The 20,661-nt window shown below is 38.5% G+C and overlaps 1 protein-coding gene across 2 annotated transcripts in view; it reads left to right on the top strand.

Moving 5' to 3' along the window:
* The window catches only part of Cbfb (core-binding factor subunit beta), a 47,713-nt gene that overhangs the window by 6,436 nt on the left and 20,616 nt on the right, over positions 1-20,661 (top strand). For both annotated transcript variants that reach the window (XM_075977248.1, XM_075977249.1), the window contains exons 3-4: positions 1,073-1,189; positions 17,224-17,340. In XM_075977248.1, the coding sequence (XP_075833363.1) occupies positions 1,073-1,189; positions 17,224-17,340 (234 nt within the window). The remainder of the gene's footprint in view (positions 1-1,072; positions 1,190-17,223; positions 17,341-20,661) is intronic.

The raw sequence follows: 20,661 nt of genomic DNA, 5'->3' as shown, positions 1-20,661 counted from the left end.
GAGGCTTAAGAGGGCATAGGATCCCCTGGAACTAGAGTTACAGATGTTGGGAGCTGCAAGGTGGGTGCTGGGAATCAAACCTGGGTCCTCTGCAAGAGCAGGCAGTGCTCTAATGTTGGACCGTTGATCCAGATCAAAATGTGTGGTTTTTTAAAAAATACTATTTTTACTTATTTCTTTCTAAATCTCTTGGAAAGGGGAATAATGGTATTTTTGGATTTTGTTTTATGTGGGGAAGGAAATAAGAGTTAAATTGCTCAGAGGCTACATAAAATTTTTTTGATGATGGTTTTAGATTGTTTTACATATTGAGCTGTACCATCTAATGTTTCTTCCTTCCTCTTTCCTTCTTTCTTTCATTCTTTCTTTCTTTCTTTCTTTCTTTTTTTTTTTTTTTTTTTTTGAGCCAGGGTCTCTTGTGTAGCCCTGGATGTCCTGGAACTCACTATATAGACCAGGCTGATCTCGAACTCAGCTCACAAAGCTCCACCTGCCTCTGCCTCCTGAGTGCTGCTAGAATCAGAGGGTGTGCACCATCACACTTGGCCTCCTAGTACTTTGTTTTTTCATTGACTTTGGAACTCATGCTTTAAAATGTACTTAAATACTGCAGGTTTTTAAAATGACCCACACATGGTTGCATGTTTTCTTGAGCCAAAGAAGCAAGAAAAAATAAAATCTCATTTGTACAACTTTAAATTATGTTATTCTTTAAAATTCAAAATCATGGGTGATTTTCACATTTGAAAATAAAATTTTAAATCCAGGGATAGAGGTTTTGGTTAGACACGAGCAATGTGAGTTCCTAACGTCAGCAAAAAAATGACCTGAAAGAAAGTATTGATTCCATGTCTGATTTTATATTTAAGCAGCCAATGGCAAATGCCCTTAAAATGGAATCAGATGTTTGTAACTTAATACTTAAGAAAAATGATGAGTGCATGTTTTTTACTTTTAAGTATTCTCAGTGCTGCCTGGCTTAAGACATAAACTGATGTAAAAATAAATGACTGCCTGCATAATTTATGTGATGTCCTGCTCCTGATCCTGTTTGTATTGATTTTTCTAAAAGGCTTTTGTGGCCACAGGAACCAATCTGTCTCTCCAGTTTTTTCCGGCCAGCTGGCAGGGAGAACAGCGACAAACACCTAGCCGGGAATATGTCGACCTAGAAAGAGAAGCAGGCAAGGTAGGAAATATCTTTGCTATTTAAAGTATTGTGAATTGTTTTATTATTGTCTCATTACTTGCATCTTAATAAGGAGATTATTAGTCTGACTACCCAGATGTATGGTCAGATTTGTTAAAAGAATGTAAAATGATTCTAATGACTTTTATGACATTTAATTCATAATTATATATATAATAATTATCAAGAGAAATTCTAACTTATAGGAAAATATTCTACATTTAATAGTCAAATTTTGATTTCTTTAAATGTTAGTACAAAATTTTTTGTCTGTACTAAAATATATTATGATAGTCTGATATGGAGAAAAAATGGAGGAAAACTGTATGTTTAAAATTTTTATAAAAACATTAAATGCTTATTTATAAACAAGTTATAGGTATTTTGTTAATATAACAGTTGATTTTAAGAACATCCTGAGAAAGCATCTACTTGAAAATATTTTCTATTTAATTAAAGGAAAACTTTCTGGGAATTCAAATAAATGCTTTACAATTCTTATATTAGAAGTGAGGTTAAAGTTATAAAAATAGGTAGAAATGTTTACACTGGTACACTAATAACTTAAAAATCTATGTCATGTTACTTGATAAAAATTTATTAAATAATATTTTAGATTGATCTTTGATCAAAGAATCACTTTCAAAGAATTAAAAAAAATTTAAAATCAACTTATTTTATAAACTTTTGTATCCAGTTGTATACTTGTTTTATTTTTTCCTGCTTTCTCTTTAGAATGGTTTTGTTGGTGTTTGGGGGTTTTGCTTGTTTGATTTCTGGGACATTTTTGTTTTTGTTTTGACATGGAGGGACGGTCACTTGTAGCAATGGCTGACCTAGAATTCTTTGATCCTTCTGACTCTACCTTGGACTGCCAGGGTTACAGGTGTGTGCCACCACACCCAGCTTGTAGTATGTTACCATACCTGTTTCTAGCAACTTGCTAAATTTTGCTGAATTATTTTCCTAAGTGTCATCACCATCACCGTTGTGTGGCTTGGCAGATTTGGCCTCTTTAGTTTGGGAGCAGTTCTTGGACTTAATGGATTTCAGGTCAGCCTAGCTACAATGAGACCCTGTCTCAAAACAAAACAATGCTGGTCCAATGGCTCTGCAGGTAAAAATGTGTGCCTGGCAACCTTGATGACCTGATTTGGATCCTCAGAATCTATTGTGGCTGTTATCACAGGTTCAGGATTCCTACCACAAGGTGGGAGATAGAGCCCAGAGGAACTACCAGAAGCTAGTGGATATCACAGTCACAGACACAACAGGAAAGACCCTGACTAAAAACAAAAATGGAAGGAAAGAGCTGGTCCTGAAAAACTGTCCTCTGGTGTTCAGACACACCTGCACCCCCATCACACACAAATAATAGAATAACTCTTTAAAAAAATGAAAAACAACAACTGAAAAGAATTAGCAGCATATAAACACTAATTAAAAGATTTTTCTTTTTAAAGATTTATTATGTTTAGTGTTTTGCCTACATGTATACTTGCAGACCAGAAGAGGGCACCAGCTCTCACTGTAGACGGTTGTGAGCCACCATGTGCTTGCTGGGAATTGAACTCAGGAACTCTGGAAGAGCAGCTCTTAACCCCTGCTCCATCTCTCCAGCCCCAGATTTATCTGTTTTAAGTATAGTGAAAGATTTTGTTTAGATTTGTTCTTTTTGCTTTGTTTTGTTTTTAGAGACAGGGTTTCTCTGTGTGTAGCTCTGACTGTCCTGGTCCTGTGCAGACCAGTCTAACCTGGAACTCACAGAGATTCACCTGCCTCTGCCACCTGAGTGCTGAGATTAAAAGTGTGTGCCTTCGCCACCCAACTGGATTTGATTTTATTCAGTTATTTATTTATTGATTGATTGATTGGATTTTCGAGACATGGTTTCTTTGTAGCTTCAGAGCCTGTCCTAGAACTAGCTCTTATAGACCAGGCTGGCCTTGAACTCACAGAGATCTGCCTGCCTCTGCCTCCCAAGTGCTGGGATTAAACGTGTATTCCACCACTGCCTGGCTACTCATTGTTTTTTAAATCCTGCAGTCTTCCCCTTTTCAATCTAAAGATTAACTAGTTGCCCATAAAAGATCAAATCTAAGCCAGGCGATGGTGGTGCATACCTTTAATCCCAGCACTCAGAAGGCGGAGGCAGGTGGATCTTGTGATTTGGAGGCCAGCCTGGTCTACAAGAGCTAGTTCTGGGAAAAGCTCCGAAGCTACAGAGAAACCCTGTCTCCAAAAAAACAAAACAAACAAACAAAAAAACAGAGTAGTTGTTACATAATATTCTTTCTTGTGTACTAACTTTAATTGGAAAATTAAACTTACTACTTAAAATGTTTCAATTTCAGTAGCAAATGATAAAACTAGTACAAGGTATCAAAAAATTACATATTACTAATTCTGGTTTTAGAAGTTTGTTTTTCTAAAAGAAGGATAGATGGTAAATCTTTTCAGTTTTGCAGGCTTGTGTTCTCTATTGCAGCTTTTTACCTCTGTAGTTGTAGTGTCAAAAGAGCTGAACAGGTGAGTAGGGATATATTCCAAGAATGTGGTAATGCTAGCCAAAACTCAGTATTTTTCTTTTATATATAAATTGTATTTACATATAGATGACAGATCTTTCATCTATAGTTTTGCCAACACCTATACTCACCAAAAAAAAAAAAAAAAAGAAAGAAAAAGGCAGAAAACAAACAACACCCTTTTGACCTATTGCTGCACACTGCTAAGGTAAAGTACTCCAGTTGATTTAAGAAAGGAATACTAACCTAGATGCTCTCATCCATTGCATTCAGACTGTGGGATCTTATATTTTCTTTCTTCCTTTTTATGCTTTGTTGTTATCTTTAGACTTTCTGTCTCCACAGGCCTAAGGCTGACTACCAAACAATTTGAAGAATTTTCCCAAATGTTAATTATTTGCCAATGTTAATTCTTATTTTTATCAGATACCAAATGAGTACCATCTCATGTTTTTTCCTCCTAGTTTGAACTCCTGATCCTCCCGCCTGTACTTCCCAGGTGCGGGGATTGCAGGTGTGTAAATTCCTTTGCTTTAACCTAGTTACCTCCCAATCCTCTTGTTTCTCTTGACTGGTAAATGGCCAGGAACGTTTGCAGTTTTAAATGGGTGGTGTTGGTAGAGAAGGGACCTAAAGAAGGTTAGGAGACGATGTGCCGTGGAAGCATCTAGGGGAACATTGTAAAGGACCATGTGCTGCATACTATATAGTTGACACGCAGGCCGCTGTAGCTAGAGGAGACAGTAAAAGATGAGACAAGGGAAATAAAGCAAAGAGCTGATTAGTTTGACCATGGTACACAATTATAATGACTTGATTGATTTTTTTTTTTTTTTTTTTTTTTTTTTTTTGGTTTTTCGAGACAGGGTTTCTCTGTGGTTTTGGAGCCTGTCCTGGAACTAGCTCTTGTAGACCAGGCTGGTCTCGAACTCACAGAGGCGTGCGCCACCACTGCCCGGCTAATGACTTGATTTTTTTCAAGACAGTTTCTCTGAAGCCCTGGCTATCCTGAAGCTCACTCTGTAGACCAGGCTGACCTAGAACTTAGAGATCTGCCTGCCTCTACCTTCTGAGTTCTGGCTTTAAAGGTGTGTAGCATCACCTCCTGAATTGACAGACTTTTTTTTTTTTTTTAAGGAACATGCTTTTATTATATTTTTATCTGTGTATATACATGTGTAAGGTTGTGGAAATCTGTTCTTTATGTCGAATGTAGGGATTAAACTATATTTAGTAGGCTTCACAGCAAGTGTTTTTAACATTGAACTGTCTCACTTGCCCAAAGATGTTGTTCTTTTTTAGTTTTTAAATTTCCCCTGGTTTATTTGTTTTAGTTTTTAAAGTCAGGGTCTCGCATAGCTCAGACTGATTTTAACTTTTCTATATAGCTGAGGTTAGCCTTGAACTTCTAATACTCTTCCCTCAGCCTCCAATTCTGGGTGTGTGAACCAGTACACCTGGCTTGACACCACCTTTTATTCTGAGTGCAACTGAGAGTGATGTCAGGGTTCCAAGCAGATGAATGATATGGTTTGTGTTAGGTTTTGACAGATTCACTCTGTATTCTAGGTTGATAATAGATTGTAAAGGCCACAGTGAAGTAGAGAAACCAGTTTGGCTATTGAAGTAATCTTGGCAAGGCAATGGTGGTGCAGTGGAGAGGGGAAAGTATTCTGAAATAAAACCATCTGAGTTTGTTTGTAAATTGGATGTAGTGGGTGGGAAAGAGTGTGCTAAGAACAGCTCCACCTCTTTGGCGAGAACAACTGGAAATGTGGGGCTGCCACCATCTGAGATGGGAAGGGCTGCAGATAGAGGAAAAAGCAGGTTTGCTCAGTTTAAGACATGTGATGATTGCTTGTTTTTATAGCTTCTGTTTCCTTACTGCCTACTCTGAACTCCCAAACCTAACTAACAAATTGATCCTTCATCTGTTTATCTCAAGAGTTCAGTGACCTTTGAAAAGAATCAATCAACTTTATTGAAATATAGCTTAAATATAATAAAATGCACTACTTTAATAGCATTAATTTTTACTTTAACAAATGTATGTCATATACTCATAAATGTACTATGATTAAGGTAATGTTTAGCCACTCCAAAGGTTTTCTCAGGCTTCTTTACACAAATCTGGGATCATTGTAGCTGTATGGCTCTGGGTCAGGTTCTCTCTTGAGATCACATTCACACTGTTAGATAGGGCTGGACAGTCTCTGAAGACTTGTCTAGAGCCAAAGGATGTCCTTCTAAGCTCATATTCTGTTCGAAGATGTGTGTTTTTCTGTGCTGAAAAAAATGAATGAAGTCACCATGCTTTTTATGACTACTTCTCCGAGTCATTTGTGTCTCATTTGGTTTATTAGCAGCTAGTCACTAAGTCTAGGCCACATTCAACAGAGAAGGGGATTATTACACTTGGGTATGAATACCAGGATGATGGGATCATTGACCATGTTGGAGCCCAGCCACAATAATAATTGTTAAATTTACTGAATTCAAAACAGCTTACAATGTTAGTAAAGAAGAAACTATTTTTTATTCAAAACAGTAGTTTTGTGATTTAAGAAAATGGCTTCAGAAAGTAGCCCCTTTTATTTATTCTTTTGCTTATGTGATAGCAAGAGTATTTTTACCTAGGCCTGTTAGTGAAGGTTAATAATCACAGCTTCTCAGGAGGTCTAAGTAGGAGTATCAAAAATTCAAGGCCTTCTTCACCTACCAAGTGAGTTCAAGGCCAGCCTGGGCAACTTAGGGAAACCTTGTCTCAAAATACAAGGCAAAAAGAAGGCTGGGGATGGAGACCAGTGTTAGAGCTTTTGCCTGGCACTTGTGAAGCTCTAGGTTCAAGCCCCACACACACTCAATTTTCCCCCCAAACTAAGGATTTTGATTTTTTTGTTTTGTTTTATTTTTTCCAACCAAAGATCTTTAATAAGGATTAGCAGGCTATATAGGTGCTTTATGTAAGATCAAGATAGAGCATAATATTGTTAAAGAATTTGAAAATTTTAAAAAAGGGTAGGCTGCCCTGTAACTCATCATGGATCAGTTTGGCCTTGACACAAAAAGAAAAATTGTATATGGGTGTTTTGCTTGCTTGTAAGTTTTTTTCACCCTGTATGTGATTGGGGTTTATGGAAGAGGCCAAAAGAGGGCATTGGATTCCCAGGAACTGGAGTCATAGAAGATTATGAGCTGCTACATGGGTGCAAGGAATTGAACCTGGGTCCTCTGGAAGAATAGTCAGTCCCATTTGAAACATCTCTCCAGCCCCATTTGAAACAGTTGTCTACTTGAACTGTTTGTATTTGGCATGTCATTGGTTTTATTTGTTTTGGATGGTACCCATGGAACCCAGAGCCTTGCATGGGTTACTCATGTACTCTACTTCTGAGATGTGTTCCTAGTCCTTATCTTGGCTCTTAGAGTCTTTCAGGGAAGATTTAAAATACTACAGCCTAGTAGAAAGGTAGAGTCAACACATTTGCATATTTATAAGTGGTATGCAGAATATTCCTCATGTGAGGATTAAATGAAGTACCAGAAAATACATTTGAAATTTGAATTGTTTCGAGACTAGTCTCTTTTAGCACAAGTTGGTCTTGAACTCGTGTTTATTCTGCTTCTACCTCCCATTGTTGCACAGATTACAGGTTTATGCCAGTATGCCCAGCAATGAAAATGCGTCTTAAATTGTAACCCCCTATCCAAAGTTAGGCTATTAGATGGTTTTATAGGTAAGATTGTAACTGAATAATAGTGTTAATGCTGTAGTATGGCTTGGTAAGTTATTTCAGGTAGGCCCACAATGCTGCTGGAATACTTCATCTTTCCCTAGTAGTCCATCTTGGTATATTATACACCTTGGCAACCAAGATGTTTTTAATTCTTCTTTAAACTGCTTCCTTGTAACTTAGCTGTCAAAAGACAGCTAATGAAAAGCAACTTATCAGAACTTAAATCATTCCTAAATTGAAATTATACAGACTCATCTTAATTCCTTTGCTCCTTCCTCTTAGGACTTTCCAATTACATTTTATTTCAAATGAATGCAAATGGTTTTGGTTGACCATAATTAATAGTCTTGAATGATCACATTAATGTTATTTTTCATGTATTCTGTTTGACTATATATGGTAATTGTATGGTCTAGTTTGTGTAAATCGTATGAAAGCTGATTTCAAAAATTAAAAAATGAACTTTTGTTTACTGTTGGTTGACCCTGTACTGATCCTATGAAAATTGAGTATTCTATTTTTGTCTGGGCTCAGGAAGAGAAAGGTTTAATTCTTTTCTAAAAAGTAATTTTCAGGGCTGCACATGGTCCTACCTTTTTTCTTTTCTTTCTTTTTCTTTTTCTTTTTTGAGATGGGTCTTATGTAGCTCTAGCTGTCTCCAAACTCAGAGATCTGCCTGACTCTGCCACCCAACTGCCATGATTAAAGGTGTGCACCGTCACACCTGTCATAAGATACTTTGGTCCTCTTTCCTTAGCCTTTCAAGTGCTGGAGTGATAGGCTTGCCAATTCTTTTTTTTTTAATATTTATTTATTTATTATGTATACAATATTCTGTCTGTGTGTATGTCCACAGGCCAGAGAGGGCACCAGACCCCATTACAGATGGTTGTGAGCCACCATGTGGTTGCTGGGAATTGAACTCAGGACCTTTGGAAGAGCAGGCAATGCTCTTAACCTCTGAGCCATCTCTCCAGCCCCCAGGCTTGCCAATTCTTATGAAGATAGAATAGCAAAGTGGTTTTTTAACTGAATTTTATTTAGTGGATGAAGAAATTTTGAGCAGGCTCCTCTGTTTAAGATATATTACCTCTTATTTTCCCTCTTTTCCTCCCAATTTTTAACCTGTCTGTCTGCCTGTGCCTGGCAACTTGTAGGTGTAGGTTTTCTTTCTTCCACCATGTGGGTTCTAGGGATTGTACTCAGATTGCCAGGCTTGGCAGCAGTTGTTCTTAACAGTGAGCCATCTTGCCAGCCCCGATTAAACAATTTCTACTTAGACTAATACAGACTAATATTTTAACTTAAAAATCATGTATATTTCATAATATGGGTATGGCTAGTCCATAAATATGTACTAGGGGCTCACAGGAGGAAAAGATGGTGGTGTTTATATATGGACATGGAAAGGGACTCTCATTTTCAGATGAAGTTCTTGGAAGAGGATGAGCTGAAGGAATCTCAGAATGCAACTGTATTCATTCGGCTCTGTCCAGAGGCTTAAGTGCTCTCGGGCAACAGCTGATGACGCTTCCACGTTACAGCACTGCTGCTACTGCCAGCTCTTCTGAGTCTAACTCAAAAGCATAATAAGCTTCGCACTTAGGAAAAAAATACATGAAATCAAGTAAAACTAATTGTTTAGAAAGGATATTAGTGATGTGTTTATACAGTTTTTGATTTTGAAAAATATACAGATCTCATATTATTAATGGTGGTGGGTTTTAGTTTTTGTGACGTGGTCTCATGTATCTCAGGTTGGCATTGAACTAGCCAAGTATAGAAGGGTGTGATCCACTGTGCCCAGGTCTTATGTGGTCTTAACATAATTTTTTGTTGTTGTTGTTGTTATTTGTTTTTGTTTTTGAGATAGATTTTCTTTTTCAAGACAGGGTTTCTCTGTAGCTTTGGAGCCTGTCCTGGAACTAGCTTTTGTAGACCAGGATGGCCTCAAACTCACAGAGATCTGTCTGCCTCACAAGTGCTGGGATTAAAGGAGTGTGTCACCACCACGCAGCCTTGAGATAGATTCTTACAATGTGGTTTAGGCTGATCTCAAACTCAGTCCTACCAATATCTTCCAAGGACCAGGATTACAGTTTTTTGCCACTGTGCCCAACAATTTACTAATTTATTGAATATGTGGTTAAGTGTGTATACATGTACACAAGTTTCAAAAATGTTTTCGAGTTTTGCATTTTACAATTTGTCGTTTGAACTATATGAAGTAGATCATTGTAAGAAGCTATGTTTTCTCCTACACGCAACCCTGTTGTTATTTAGAGTCCAACGGGAATAAATGACTGTAGTGACTATCTGCAGTGGCTGTGCACTTATGAACAGAGGGGACCATGAGGCTACCAGAGGGTGAGTCAGAACCAAGTCTTTGAAAGGAATCTGTTAAGTCGTCTGCAGAAATGATTACAGCTGGGCAGCAAGGTACATATTTCATCAGTGGAATCTTGTTTTCCTGGGTGCTTCTGGCCAGTCTAGCATTATAGCTAGCTTGTGTGATGATTCATTAGTTTGTGGGTAGAACAACTGTTCATTGTCTGGGGGTGGGGTAGGAGGTAGCTGTTTCCCTTAAAAAAAAAAATGCCACATAGAGCTTTGGTGGAAATGTATGTGTAAGCAGTATTTCTGTGATGGCCTGGATTTTTACTTAATCGTTGTCTTAATTTTTACTAAAGGAGATATATTTCCAGCAATGGTTGTAAAATGTGAGGAATGTTGTGCTGGTAAGTGAAAATAAGTAGTTTGAAGGCCAGGCATGGTCTTATAGGTACACACCTATAACCCCAACATTTAGGAGATGAAGACAGGAAGGCTTGTGAGTTCAAAGTCATACTGTGCTACACAGTGAGAACCTGTCTCAAAAACAAAAACCTCAAATAAGCAATAACAACAAAAAGTAAGTAGTTTGGAAATGATTAGTGTAGGGAAGCTAAGAACTTTTCTATTTTCTTGCTCTTTTATTAATAAATATATAGCTATTTATGGGGGGGATGAAGAGATGACTCAGTGGTTAGAGCTACTCTTTCAAAGGACACTGGTTTAATTCCCAGTACCCACAGGGCAGCTTAAAACAATCCATAACTCTAGTTCCAGAAGAGCTAATGGATGAATTCTTCTGACCTTTAGGGCACCAGGCAACCTAAATACTGTACACAGACATACATGTTAGCAAAACTGAATATTACCAGTTTATTTATTTATTTTTACTATTTTTGTTTTGTTTTTTTCGAGGCAGGGTTTCACTGAAACAGCCCTGGCTGGTCTGGAACTCACTCTGTAGACCAGGCTGACCACAAACTCAGTGAGATCCACCTGCCTCTGCCTCTTAAATTCTGGGATTAAAGGCATGTGTCGCCACTGCCCAGCCTTATTTTCTTATTTTGTTTTTGTTGTTGTCTTTTAATTTTATGAGGCAGGGTTTCTCTTTGTAACAGCCCTGGCTGTCCTGGAACCAACTCTCTCTCTCTCTTGGTTTTTCAAGACAGGATTTCTCTGTAGCTTTGGAGCTCTTGTAGACCAGAGCTAGCCTCCCGAGTGCTGGGGTTAAAGGCGTGTACCACCCCTGCCCAGCCCTATTTTGTTTTTTTTTAAAGACAGGGTTGATCTCTGTAGTCCTGACTATCCTGGAACTCTCCTGTAGGCCATGCTGGCCTCAAACTCAAGATCCACCTGCTTGTGCTTCCCACGTGCTAGAATTATAGGTGTGTGCCACCATAGCCAGTTTATCAGTTTGTATTACAGAGAAGAGAAATACTCTTTCCAATTGAAAAAAAAACTTTTTTTTTGAAGAATGACATCTTTGCTTCTTCCTTTTGTCAATAGATTTGAGGTTGGTTTCTGTGCATATTGATTTATGATTGAATATTGATGTGCATTGGTTATGTTTATAAATTTACAATCATTGTGCTTTGCTTATCTCAAAATTATCTTCTTCAGAACTCAAAGTAGTTCTTTGAAGCATAGCTTTTCTACTTTCAGTTTGCCTCACCTCAGCTACCTAGAATCTTTCCTAAATGGGATTGGCGTGGCAGGGGGAAAGACAGCTGAGCTGTAGATGCCACTGCTACTTCCAGATTGCTTATTCTTAGAACACGCAGCCTCTAGACCTTCAAAGAATGAAATATTGTACAAGTTAATAAATGAGAAATTGATCAGACTTTTTCACACCCTTCTTCTGACACTTAAATTTCAGGACCCAAGTTTACCAATTTATTTTTATTTATTATAGCTGTCTAAGGGGGAGTAGAGTTAAAAGGAGTGAGGTTAGGTATCTTGCTCAGTGTCATATTTACTTAGTACATGGAAAGGCTTAATCTCTATTAACAGCTAACACACAACTCTCTCTCCCCCCCCCTTCCCTCCCTTCCTCCCTCCCTCGCTCCCTCCCTCCCTCCCTCCCTCCTTCTCCCTCTCCCTCTCCCTCTCCCTCTCTCTCTCTCTCTCTCTCTCTCTCTCTCTCTCTCTCTCTCTCTCTCTCTCTCTCCCTTTCTCCCCCCCCCCGTGTCTCTCCCCTCATTTACTGGAAGGAGGAGTACTTACCATCTCATGGTGGTGGTCTATTATTCTATAGAGTACTTGGAGTCCATCTATGAAGGAGGATTAGCAGAGTTTTTACCGTCATACTGAATTCTTTTTTGCTTTGCGTGCCTCTTTGAAAAGCTAATGAAAGTAATATTCTTTAGAAAAATGCACCTGGATTCAAAATTAAACTATTTGGAATTTTGCAGTTTCTGGTTTTACTGAAATATACATTTAAATTCAAACCTCCTTATGGGTTTTCTGAACTTGGGCATGCAGAAGTGGGTGAGTCTCTGATACAGTGTAGTCAACAAAGGAGAACTTCGCCCTATGGTTATAGCACATGTTCTCGTTTAGTAATGGCTGTTCATCGTCTGCTCTGCATTATTTACTTCTGCCCAAATTGAAAAGTTGGACTTTCTCCAAGTTCTTCATCAGTCCTCAAGGAATCTCTCTTCCCTTCCTCTAGATTTAAATGCATAGTATTGTTAGTGGCCACCATATTTATAATATCAGCCTGGATCTCTAAGAAAACTGAAATCTCATATTTTCCTTTCTAGCTCCTCTAAATTTGTCTCTTGTGGTTGATTTTAAATTTTGACCTTTTCCTGACTTACTTCACTTAGTATAGTAGCTTTAGGGTTCATCTGTGTTATAGAGGCAATTCTTTGATTTTTATTTTTGTTGTTGTTTTGAGATGGTCATCCTGTGTAGTACAGGCTTACCTTGAGTTTGCAGTGGTCCTTCCACTTCAGCCTTCTAAGTGCTGGAATTAGAGACATGTACCATCATGTCCAGCATTCATTCCTTTTTATGTTCGAATAATATACCCTTGTATTAATAATATAGTTGGATGATACAAACATGTTTTTATTGAACTTCTTTGTGGCTTGAATGATGGGGAATTTGAAGCCGTAAGTTAAAAATAAAGTGATTTATATAACTTGGATTCAATATGGTATCAAAAATATTGCTGTTTAGATCTTGAGTTAAATTCTAATAAACCAGCTTTTACCTTTTTTTTATATAGTCACTTTTAAATCCGTGAAGTCTTGTTCTGTAGTATTTAGCTTTTGGAGAGATAATCTGCTTTGTTTCTTCTGTGATTGGCTGTATCTGTTTACTAGTTTTTAATGCTTTGTAGGATCCATTTCTATAACATATTTTTTTCCAGGACAATTGAGCTTCATTTGGGGGCATATAAAATCTTTCTTTTCAAAGTTTGAAATAAGGCATCATTTTCAATGAAATAAATGTCTTTGTGTTTAAATGACATTATTGAATTAATATTACAAAATACCAGCTGTTAAGAGACAGCAGTATATTTTCTTCAGACTTTGAGGCCTGGTTTTCATAAATATATAAAAGCAGCAAACATTTACTTTGAAGATTATGCATAAAACTGTTTATTTCAGTGTGATCATTAAATAAATCACCAGGATCATCTAGATGTTATTTTAAATTAGGAATCCAGACATTATTCTTCATAATGAATGTATCCATTTTTCTAAAGCCATTTAGGAATTTCCCAAAACAGATCCGTGGTGGTGTCCTTTTCATGAAAGATTTATAAAGAAGTAAAAGATGGGCTTTAAAAAACGAATTTCATAAGAGAAATATTTTTGACTGGATGTTAGTTAATATGAGTAAGCTCAGAAATTGTAGAATCTGAAGTTCTAAAATATATAAACCATTTATGAAGAACACAAATCTGGTTTAAAAGTAACATGAAAGCCGGGTGGTGGTGGCTCACGCCTTTAATCCCAGCACTCGGGAGGCAGAGGCAGGCGGATCTCTGTGAGTTTGAGGCCAGCCTGGTCTACAAGAGCTAGTTCCAGGACAGGAACCAAAAGCTACGGAGAAACCCTGTCTCAAAAATCAAAAAAAAAAAAAAAAAAAAGTAACATGAAGTTGACCTTTTTAGCCATGATTGGTATCAGAATTTAGCATAGTGGAGGTTTTGGTAGTGAAATGTCACGCTGTCTGTCATGTGCTGTAAGGAGCGAAATCTTCTTTGGAGGTGTGGTAAGTCAAGTGTTGTTAGGTTTCTCTGGGGTACTGAGTGGGAGGTTAACATAGTCACTGGACTCAAGGTGCACACCGGTGAGTTAATGTGGCTGGACTTGGGCGTGAGTAGATGTGTTCACTAGCTGGTGGAAGACAGAAGCAGCAGGATCTGGAGTTCAAGGTCACTCTCAGTCTCAGATCAAGTTAGAGGCCAGGCTGGGTTTATGAGACTCTCTCAAAAAAGGATAACTAAATAAATATATTTATAATGTAGAAAGGAATGAGCACTTATCAGAACAAAAGGAAATATGTGGTTAAACGGTTTTAACTACAACTGCAGACTGTTTCCCTTGCTCAAATAGGAGGAAAACTAGAACCTTATGTTTTTGGAGAGCCTTTTTTTTTATAAGTAGAAATTGATTCTTTGGGTTTATTGAAACATTTATTTTAAAAAAGGTTCTTAGCATAAGGAGAAAAACATAGAAGACTGCTGAATTGAATGATAAAGAAAGGATAATTTCAGCTTTTCTCTCTTTGTTTTGGTCTGGGTGGTTTTTTTTTTGTTTTGTTTTGTTTTGTTTTACAGAGTTTCTCTATGTAGCACTGACTGTCCTGGAACTCACTCTGTAGATCAGGCTAGCCCTAGAACTCCCAGATATCTGCCTGCCTCTGCCTACTAAGTGCTGGGATTAAAGGCGTGCCAGCTTTTCTTTTAAAATGAGAAACTTTCCTACCACTTTAATGTCATGTAAGTAATAAAAATGCCAGTTTTGTTTATAAAACACTAGACTGATCCAGTGATGACTTGTTTTGTATATGTAGGTGAAAAACTCACTTTTGAAGATGTGTTTGGTTATTTGGAGTTTTGAAAATTCACTGAAGTTCCACTTCCTCTGAATTTTAAATATCTTATTCAAGGCAGTGAATTATTTAAATTTATGCTTATTTTCATTAGGAAGCCTGTGTTAAGTGAGGTAGAGAAGATATAAAGAAAAGCAGTTTTTTAAAATAGCCAGGATCAGTTCAAGGCCAGCCTGGGTTACTCGGAAGTTCTGTTTTCGAGAGGGGGTTTCTGTGTAGCCCTGACTGTCCTGGAATTCTAGACCATGCTGGCCTTGAACTCGCAAAGATTTACCTGTGTTTGCCTCTAAAGTGCTGGGAAGTAGAGCCATGCCTGGTGTGTGTGGTGACTGACTGTAGAATGATTCTGAGTTCACAGTCATTCTGAGATCCATGGCAGCTTGACGTTAGGGCGGTAAAGACTGTAGGAACTATGATAAATTTCTCTCTGTTCATATCTGTGTCATAATATAATACTTATCTTGAGTAATATTAGTAACCATTCTTGCTGTGTGCATCCTTATTCTTGAGAAAAGTCAGCCAATATGAGAATTAATGTGACTTAAATCTCAGTTTAAAAATTCTGCTTAAAGTGGCTTTTGCTCTAGTGTTACTTATTTACTTGAAAACTTTGGGTGACTTATTTTTAGAGGAGAAAATATAAATCTGTAAAAGTTCAGGTCACCTCAGCGTGTAGGGATGTTGGGATTTTCTGATAGTATTAAAGGTTTATAAGATGTATAGTTTTGAATCTAGAAAATCTGAAGTAGTATTTGTTGATACCTTTTTAAACTTCATGCATAGAGTATATTACATATTTTAAATTTTTCAGTGACTTAAGGTGTTACATCATCCCAAAGTATTGTTTGTTTGATTTGGTTTGGTATTTTGAGACAGGGTTTCTCTGTGTAACAGCCCTAGTTGTTCTGGAACTCACCTTGAACTCATTGAGATTTACCTGCCTCTGCCTCCCAGGTGCTGGGATTAAATGCGTGCACCACCACCAAATTCCGAGTATTCCTTCTGGATATTTTCCTAATTTACAAGCAGATACGGGTATTAGTGTGTTAAAAGAGCTCTTTATCTTACTGAAAATAATTTTGTGGGCGTTCACATTCTCGCTAATAAAGAATGAATGCTGACATTTGAGAGGCAGAGGCTGAAGGGTCTCGTATGAGTTCAAGTTCAGCTTAATCTACAGAGAAGTTCCAGGACTACACAGAGAAACCCTGTCTCAAACAAACAAATAAACAAACAAATTAGCCAAGTGGTAGTGGCGCCCACCTTTAATTCCAGCACACAGGAGACAAAGGCAGACATATGTCTGAATTCTAGTCCAGCCTGGTCTACAGAGCAAGTTCCATAACAGCCAGAGCTAAACAGAGAAACCCTGTCTCGTAGGAAAAAAAATTCCCTTACAGGTTTTCATATCTCCACCCTCTCCCCTCTCTAAGGATATACAAGGGCTAAAACTCGGGGCCATGCACATGCTGGAGAAACCTGAGCTGTCTTCCCAGTCCTTTCACAAATCCTATGAAATTTTCTTTTCAAAACATTCTAGAAGAATTGTAACTGGAACAAAAAATTGTAAGGACTCTATGACACAGTGCTGCCTCATGTGCAGGACCCTGGCTTTAATCTCTGCCATCACAGACGAATGAAATAAGATTTAGATTTGTACTTTCCATGCCAGGTGTGGTAATGCACACCTTTAATTCCAGCACTCAGGAGGCGGAGACAGGAGAATCTCTGAATTCAAGGCCAGCCTGATTTACAAGGAGTTCCAGGACAGCCAGAGCCACATAGTGAGACCCTTTCTCAAAAAATTTTTTTAAATATTTAATATATGTACTTTTCCTGTAATTCTTAATTTTATCATCATATATTCTCAGAAAGAAAGCTGCAAGATTGACAAGTAGGCTTAATCCTTTTCATATCTGGGGGCTGCAAAGATAGCTCAGTAGTTAAGAAAACTGGCTATTCTTTCAGGGAACCCAGGCTTGATTTTCATCAACATGGGAGGCTCACAACCATCTGTAACTCCAGTTCTAGGGATCCAGCACCTTTTTCTGGCCTCTATAGACACTGTATACACAATGTGCACAGACATACATGCAGGTAAAACACTCACACACACACACACACACACAAAATGCATGTCTGGGACTAGAACTTAGCTGTTAAAAGCACTGTGGCTGCTCTTCCAGAGGGCTTGAGCTCAATTTCCAGCATCCATGTAGCAGCTCACAACCATCTGAAACTATAGTCCTGTGGGATCTAATAACCTCTTTTGGTACGTAGATGTACGTGTAGACAAAACATCCATATACATTAGGTCTGATGACTTTTTGTTGGTTTTCAACTGTCTTTTTTTATGTTTTTTTTTTAGGTGTACTTGAAGGCTCCCATGATTCTGAATGGTGTATGTGTTATCTGGAAGGGCTGGATTGATCTCCACAGATTGGATGGTATGGGTTGCCTGGAGTTTGATGAGGAGCGAGCCCAGGTAGGGTGATTTCAGGCTTTGTTGGAGATAGTCCTTTTATTTAGCTCCTAATGTGTCTTTGGGGAACTATTTTACCTTATCTTTAGAGTAGTGTGTTTGGGCTTTGGAGGTGATTTAGCAGATAATGGGCACTTGCTGCCTTGCCTGAGGACCTGAGTTTGGTCTCTAGGACCCACGTGGTAGAGAGAACCAACTCCTATAAGCTGTCCCCTGACCTCCGTACACATGCTATAATAGGTGTGTGCCCATATACACAAACACACCCACAAAACAAATAAAATATAATAAAAAACATTTTTAAAAATTAAAGAGTAGTAGTGTCTTAGTTAGGGTTATCATTGCTTTGAATGATGTACCACTACCCAAAGTTGGGGGAAAAGGGTTTGTTTGGTACCACCCACAATGAACTGGGTACCACCCATCATCATCAATTAAGAAAATGCCCTGAATGCTTATCTACAACCTGATTCCAAGGAGAGATTTCCTCCTCTCTGGTGAGTCTAGCTTGTGTCAAGTTGACACAAAACTAGTCAGACAGGAGTATAGTTTTGCTTTTGTTTATTTTGAGATAGTGTAGTGTCTGTATAGCTCTGGCTGGTCTGTAAATCAGTGTATAGATCAGGCTGACTGACACCACATGATAATCTCCTATTTTTACCTGCCTCTGTCTCTTGAGATAGTGTAGTGTCTGTATAGCCCTGGCTGGTCTGTAAATCAGTGTATAGATCAGGCTGACTTACACCACATGATAATTCTCCTATTTTTACCTACCTCTGACTCTTGAGTACTAGAATTACAGGTGTGCATCACTGTGCCTTTGTTTTCAAATTTTTCTTTCATTTTTTTGTTTTTTGAAAAGGGTCTCAAGGTCATTCATGTTTATGTCAAATTCAGTATGATGTAGAGGCTGGTTTTAAACTCCTGGTCCACCTACTTCTCCTTCACACTTGCTGGAATTATAGCTGTGAATCTCCACAACTGGCTCCTTATGTCTTATATACTTCCCTGCTACTGGAGAGACACATGAATACCTGTTTGTGTTTCAGCAACCAAATAAAAAGCCAAGCATGACCCATGTAGTCCTGTAACCCCAGCACTGGGAGAAAGGAATGTTAGAGACAGGAGGATTGCCAGGGTTTGTGGCTGCTATCCTAGTATATAGGCTGGTGACAGATCCTGTCTTGGTGGAGCAAGATGAAGAGTGGTTGAATCAGCTACCCAACATTCTGTTCTTTTCTGGCCTTCATGAATGTACATACATACACCATAGTCAGACACATACACATATGTATTCCCTGTCTCTGTCTCATTTCCTCTTGAGAAAGGGTCTCTGTAGTCCTTGTTAGAACTCCCTATCTTGACCAGTCTGGCCTCAAACTCAGAGACCACCTCAGTAATTTTAAATTCTAGAAATTCTATTTGACTTTTCTTTTTAAAAATTTAGCCTTCTGGAGCTGGAGAGATGGCTCAGTGGTTAAGAGCATTGCCTGTTCTTCCAAAGGTCCTGAGTTCAAATCCCAGCAACCACATGATGGCTCACAACCATCTGTAATGAGCTCTGGTGCCCTCTTCTGGCCTGCAGACAGAATATTGTATACATAATAAATAAATAAATATTTAAAAAAATTTAGCCTGAAGAATCACTGTCATTCTCTCTTTTGGTTTTTTTTTTTTTGATTTTTCGAGACAGGGTTTCTCTGTGGTTTTGGAGCCTGTCCTGGAACTAGCTCTTGTAGACCAGGCTGGTCTCGAACTCACAGAGATCCGCCTGCCTCTGCCTCCCAAGTGCTGGGATCAAAGGCGTGCGCCACCACTGCCCGGCTCTCATTTGGTTTTTTGAGACAATTTCTCTGTACAGCCCTGACTATCCTGGAATTTACACTGTGTGCCATACTGGCCTTGAATTCAGGTCTGCTTGCTTCTGCCTCCTGAGTGTTGGAATTAAAGGCATGTGCCGCCACCATCTGGTTGGCATGACTTCTTTTAATCTGTTTTTATTTTTCTTTTTTTTTTTTTTTTTAATATTTTTATTTTATGCACATTGGTCTTTTTTTTTCTTTCAAGATTTATTTCTTTATTATGTATACAGAATTTCTTCCATGTGTGCAGGCCAGAAGACGGCACCAGATCTCATTATAGATGGCTGTGAGCCACCATGTGGTTGCTGGGAATTGAACTCAGGACCTCTGGAAGAGCAGCCAGTGCTCTTAACCACTGAGCTATCTCTCCAGCCCTGTTTTTATTTTTCATGTGCATAAATATATGCGTGTTTATGTTACATTGGTGTGGCTGCATATTATGTGTCTGAATGTGGAGGCTAGAGGTCGGTAATAGAGGCTTTCCTCCATTGTTCTCTACCTTATTTTTTGGGATGTTGTCTCATAAAACCTGAAATCCACCAATTTGGATAGATTTGCTAGCCAATGAACTTTAGGCATCGACCTGTCTCCACCTCCCTGAAGCTAAAATTACAGATGTGCTATGGTATGCCCAACTACACATGGCTCAGGGTCCTCATGCTTACACAGCAAGTACTTTACCTGCTGAGCCCTTTTGCTAGCCTATTTTTTGTGTGTATGTGTGGGGGTTGTTTTGTTGTTTTATGTGTAGGGATATTTTGCCTGTGTGTATATCTATGCACTATATGTCATGTGCTCACAGAGACCAGAAGAGGGCATCACATTCCTGGGACTGGAGTTTACAGATGTTTGTGAGCTGCTGTGTGGACTCTGGAAATCAAACCTGGGTCTTTTGGAAGAGCAGCGGTGCTCTCTGTCATCTCTCTATCCCTGATTTGTTGTTTCTGAAGACTCCTGATATTGTTCAGGCTGGTATCTTAACTCCAAAACTCAGCTGTACTGCTGCCTCAGCTTCCCACATGGTGGGTTACAGGTACAGGCCATGATGGCCCACTCCAGCTTTGTTATGTTGGCCCCATCTGGCTGCTTTCACATGTTTTCACATAGTCTGTGGATTATTAAGTTAGTATGGCACACGACAGGAGACTCGATAAAGGGTGAGCAGGTAATTTTATTAGTAGGTAGTATCCTTAAAAGGGAAATGCTAAAGGACCAGAATGACACTGGTAATACCTGTCAGCTTTCCTATTTTACCATTTGCTAAGAGTGAGAATTCTGTTCACTGCATACGCATCTCACTTTTCACCAGAAAAGACCATGACAGAAGTTGGAGCTAGGAAATAGAGGACTCTCAAGTTTTTCCTAGCTCATTGTTGTGCAGCAATTAGTAATACTTCTCAGTCATTTCATGGGGAAAGTTTATACCCATTTCTAGAGTACCCAGTATCTCAATAAACAACTT

This window comes from Microtus pennsylvanicus, chromosome 6 (assembly GCF_037038515.1).
Source record: "Microtus pennsylvanicus isolate mMicPen1 chromosome 6, mMicPen1.hap1, whole genome shotgun sequence".
NCBI classification, from domain to species: Eukaryota; Metazoa; Chordata; class Mammalia; order Rodentia; family Cricetidae; genus Microtus; species Microtus pennsylvanicus.
The sequence above is the reverse complement of the archived record's forward strand: the minus strand, read 5'-3'. Positions and strand labels throughout refer to the sequence as shown.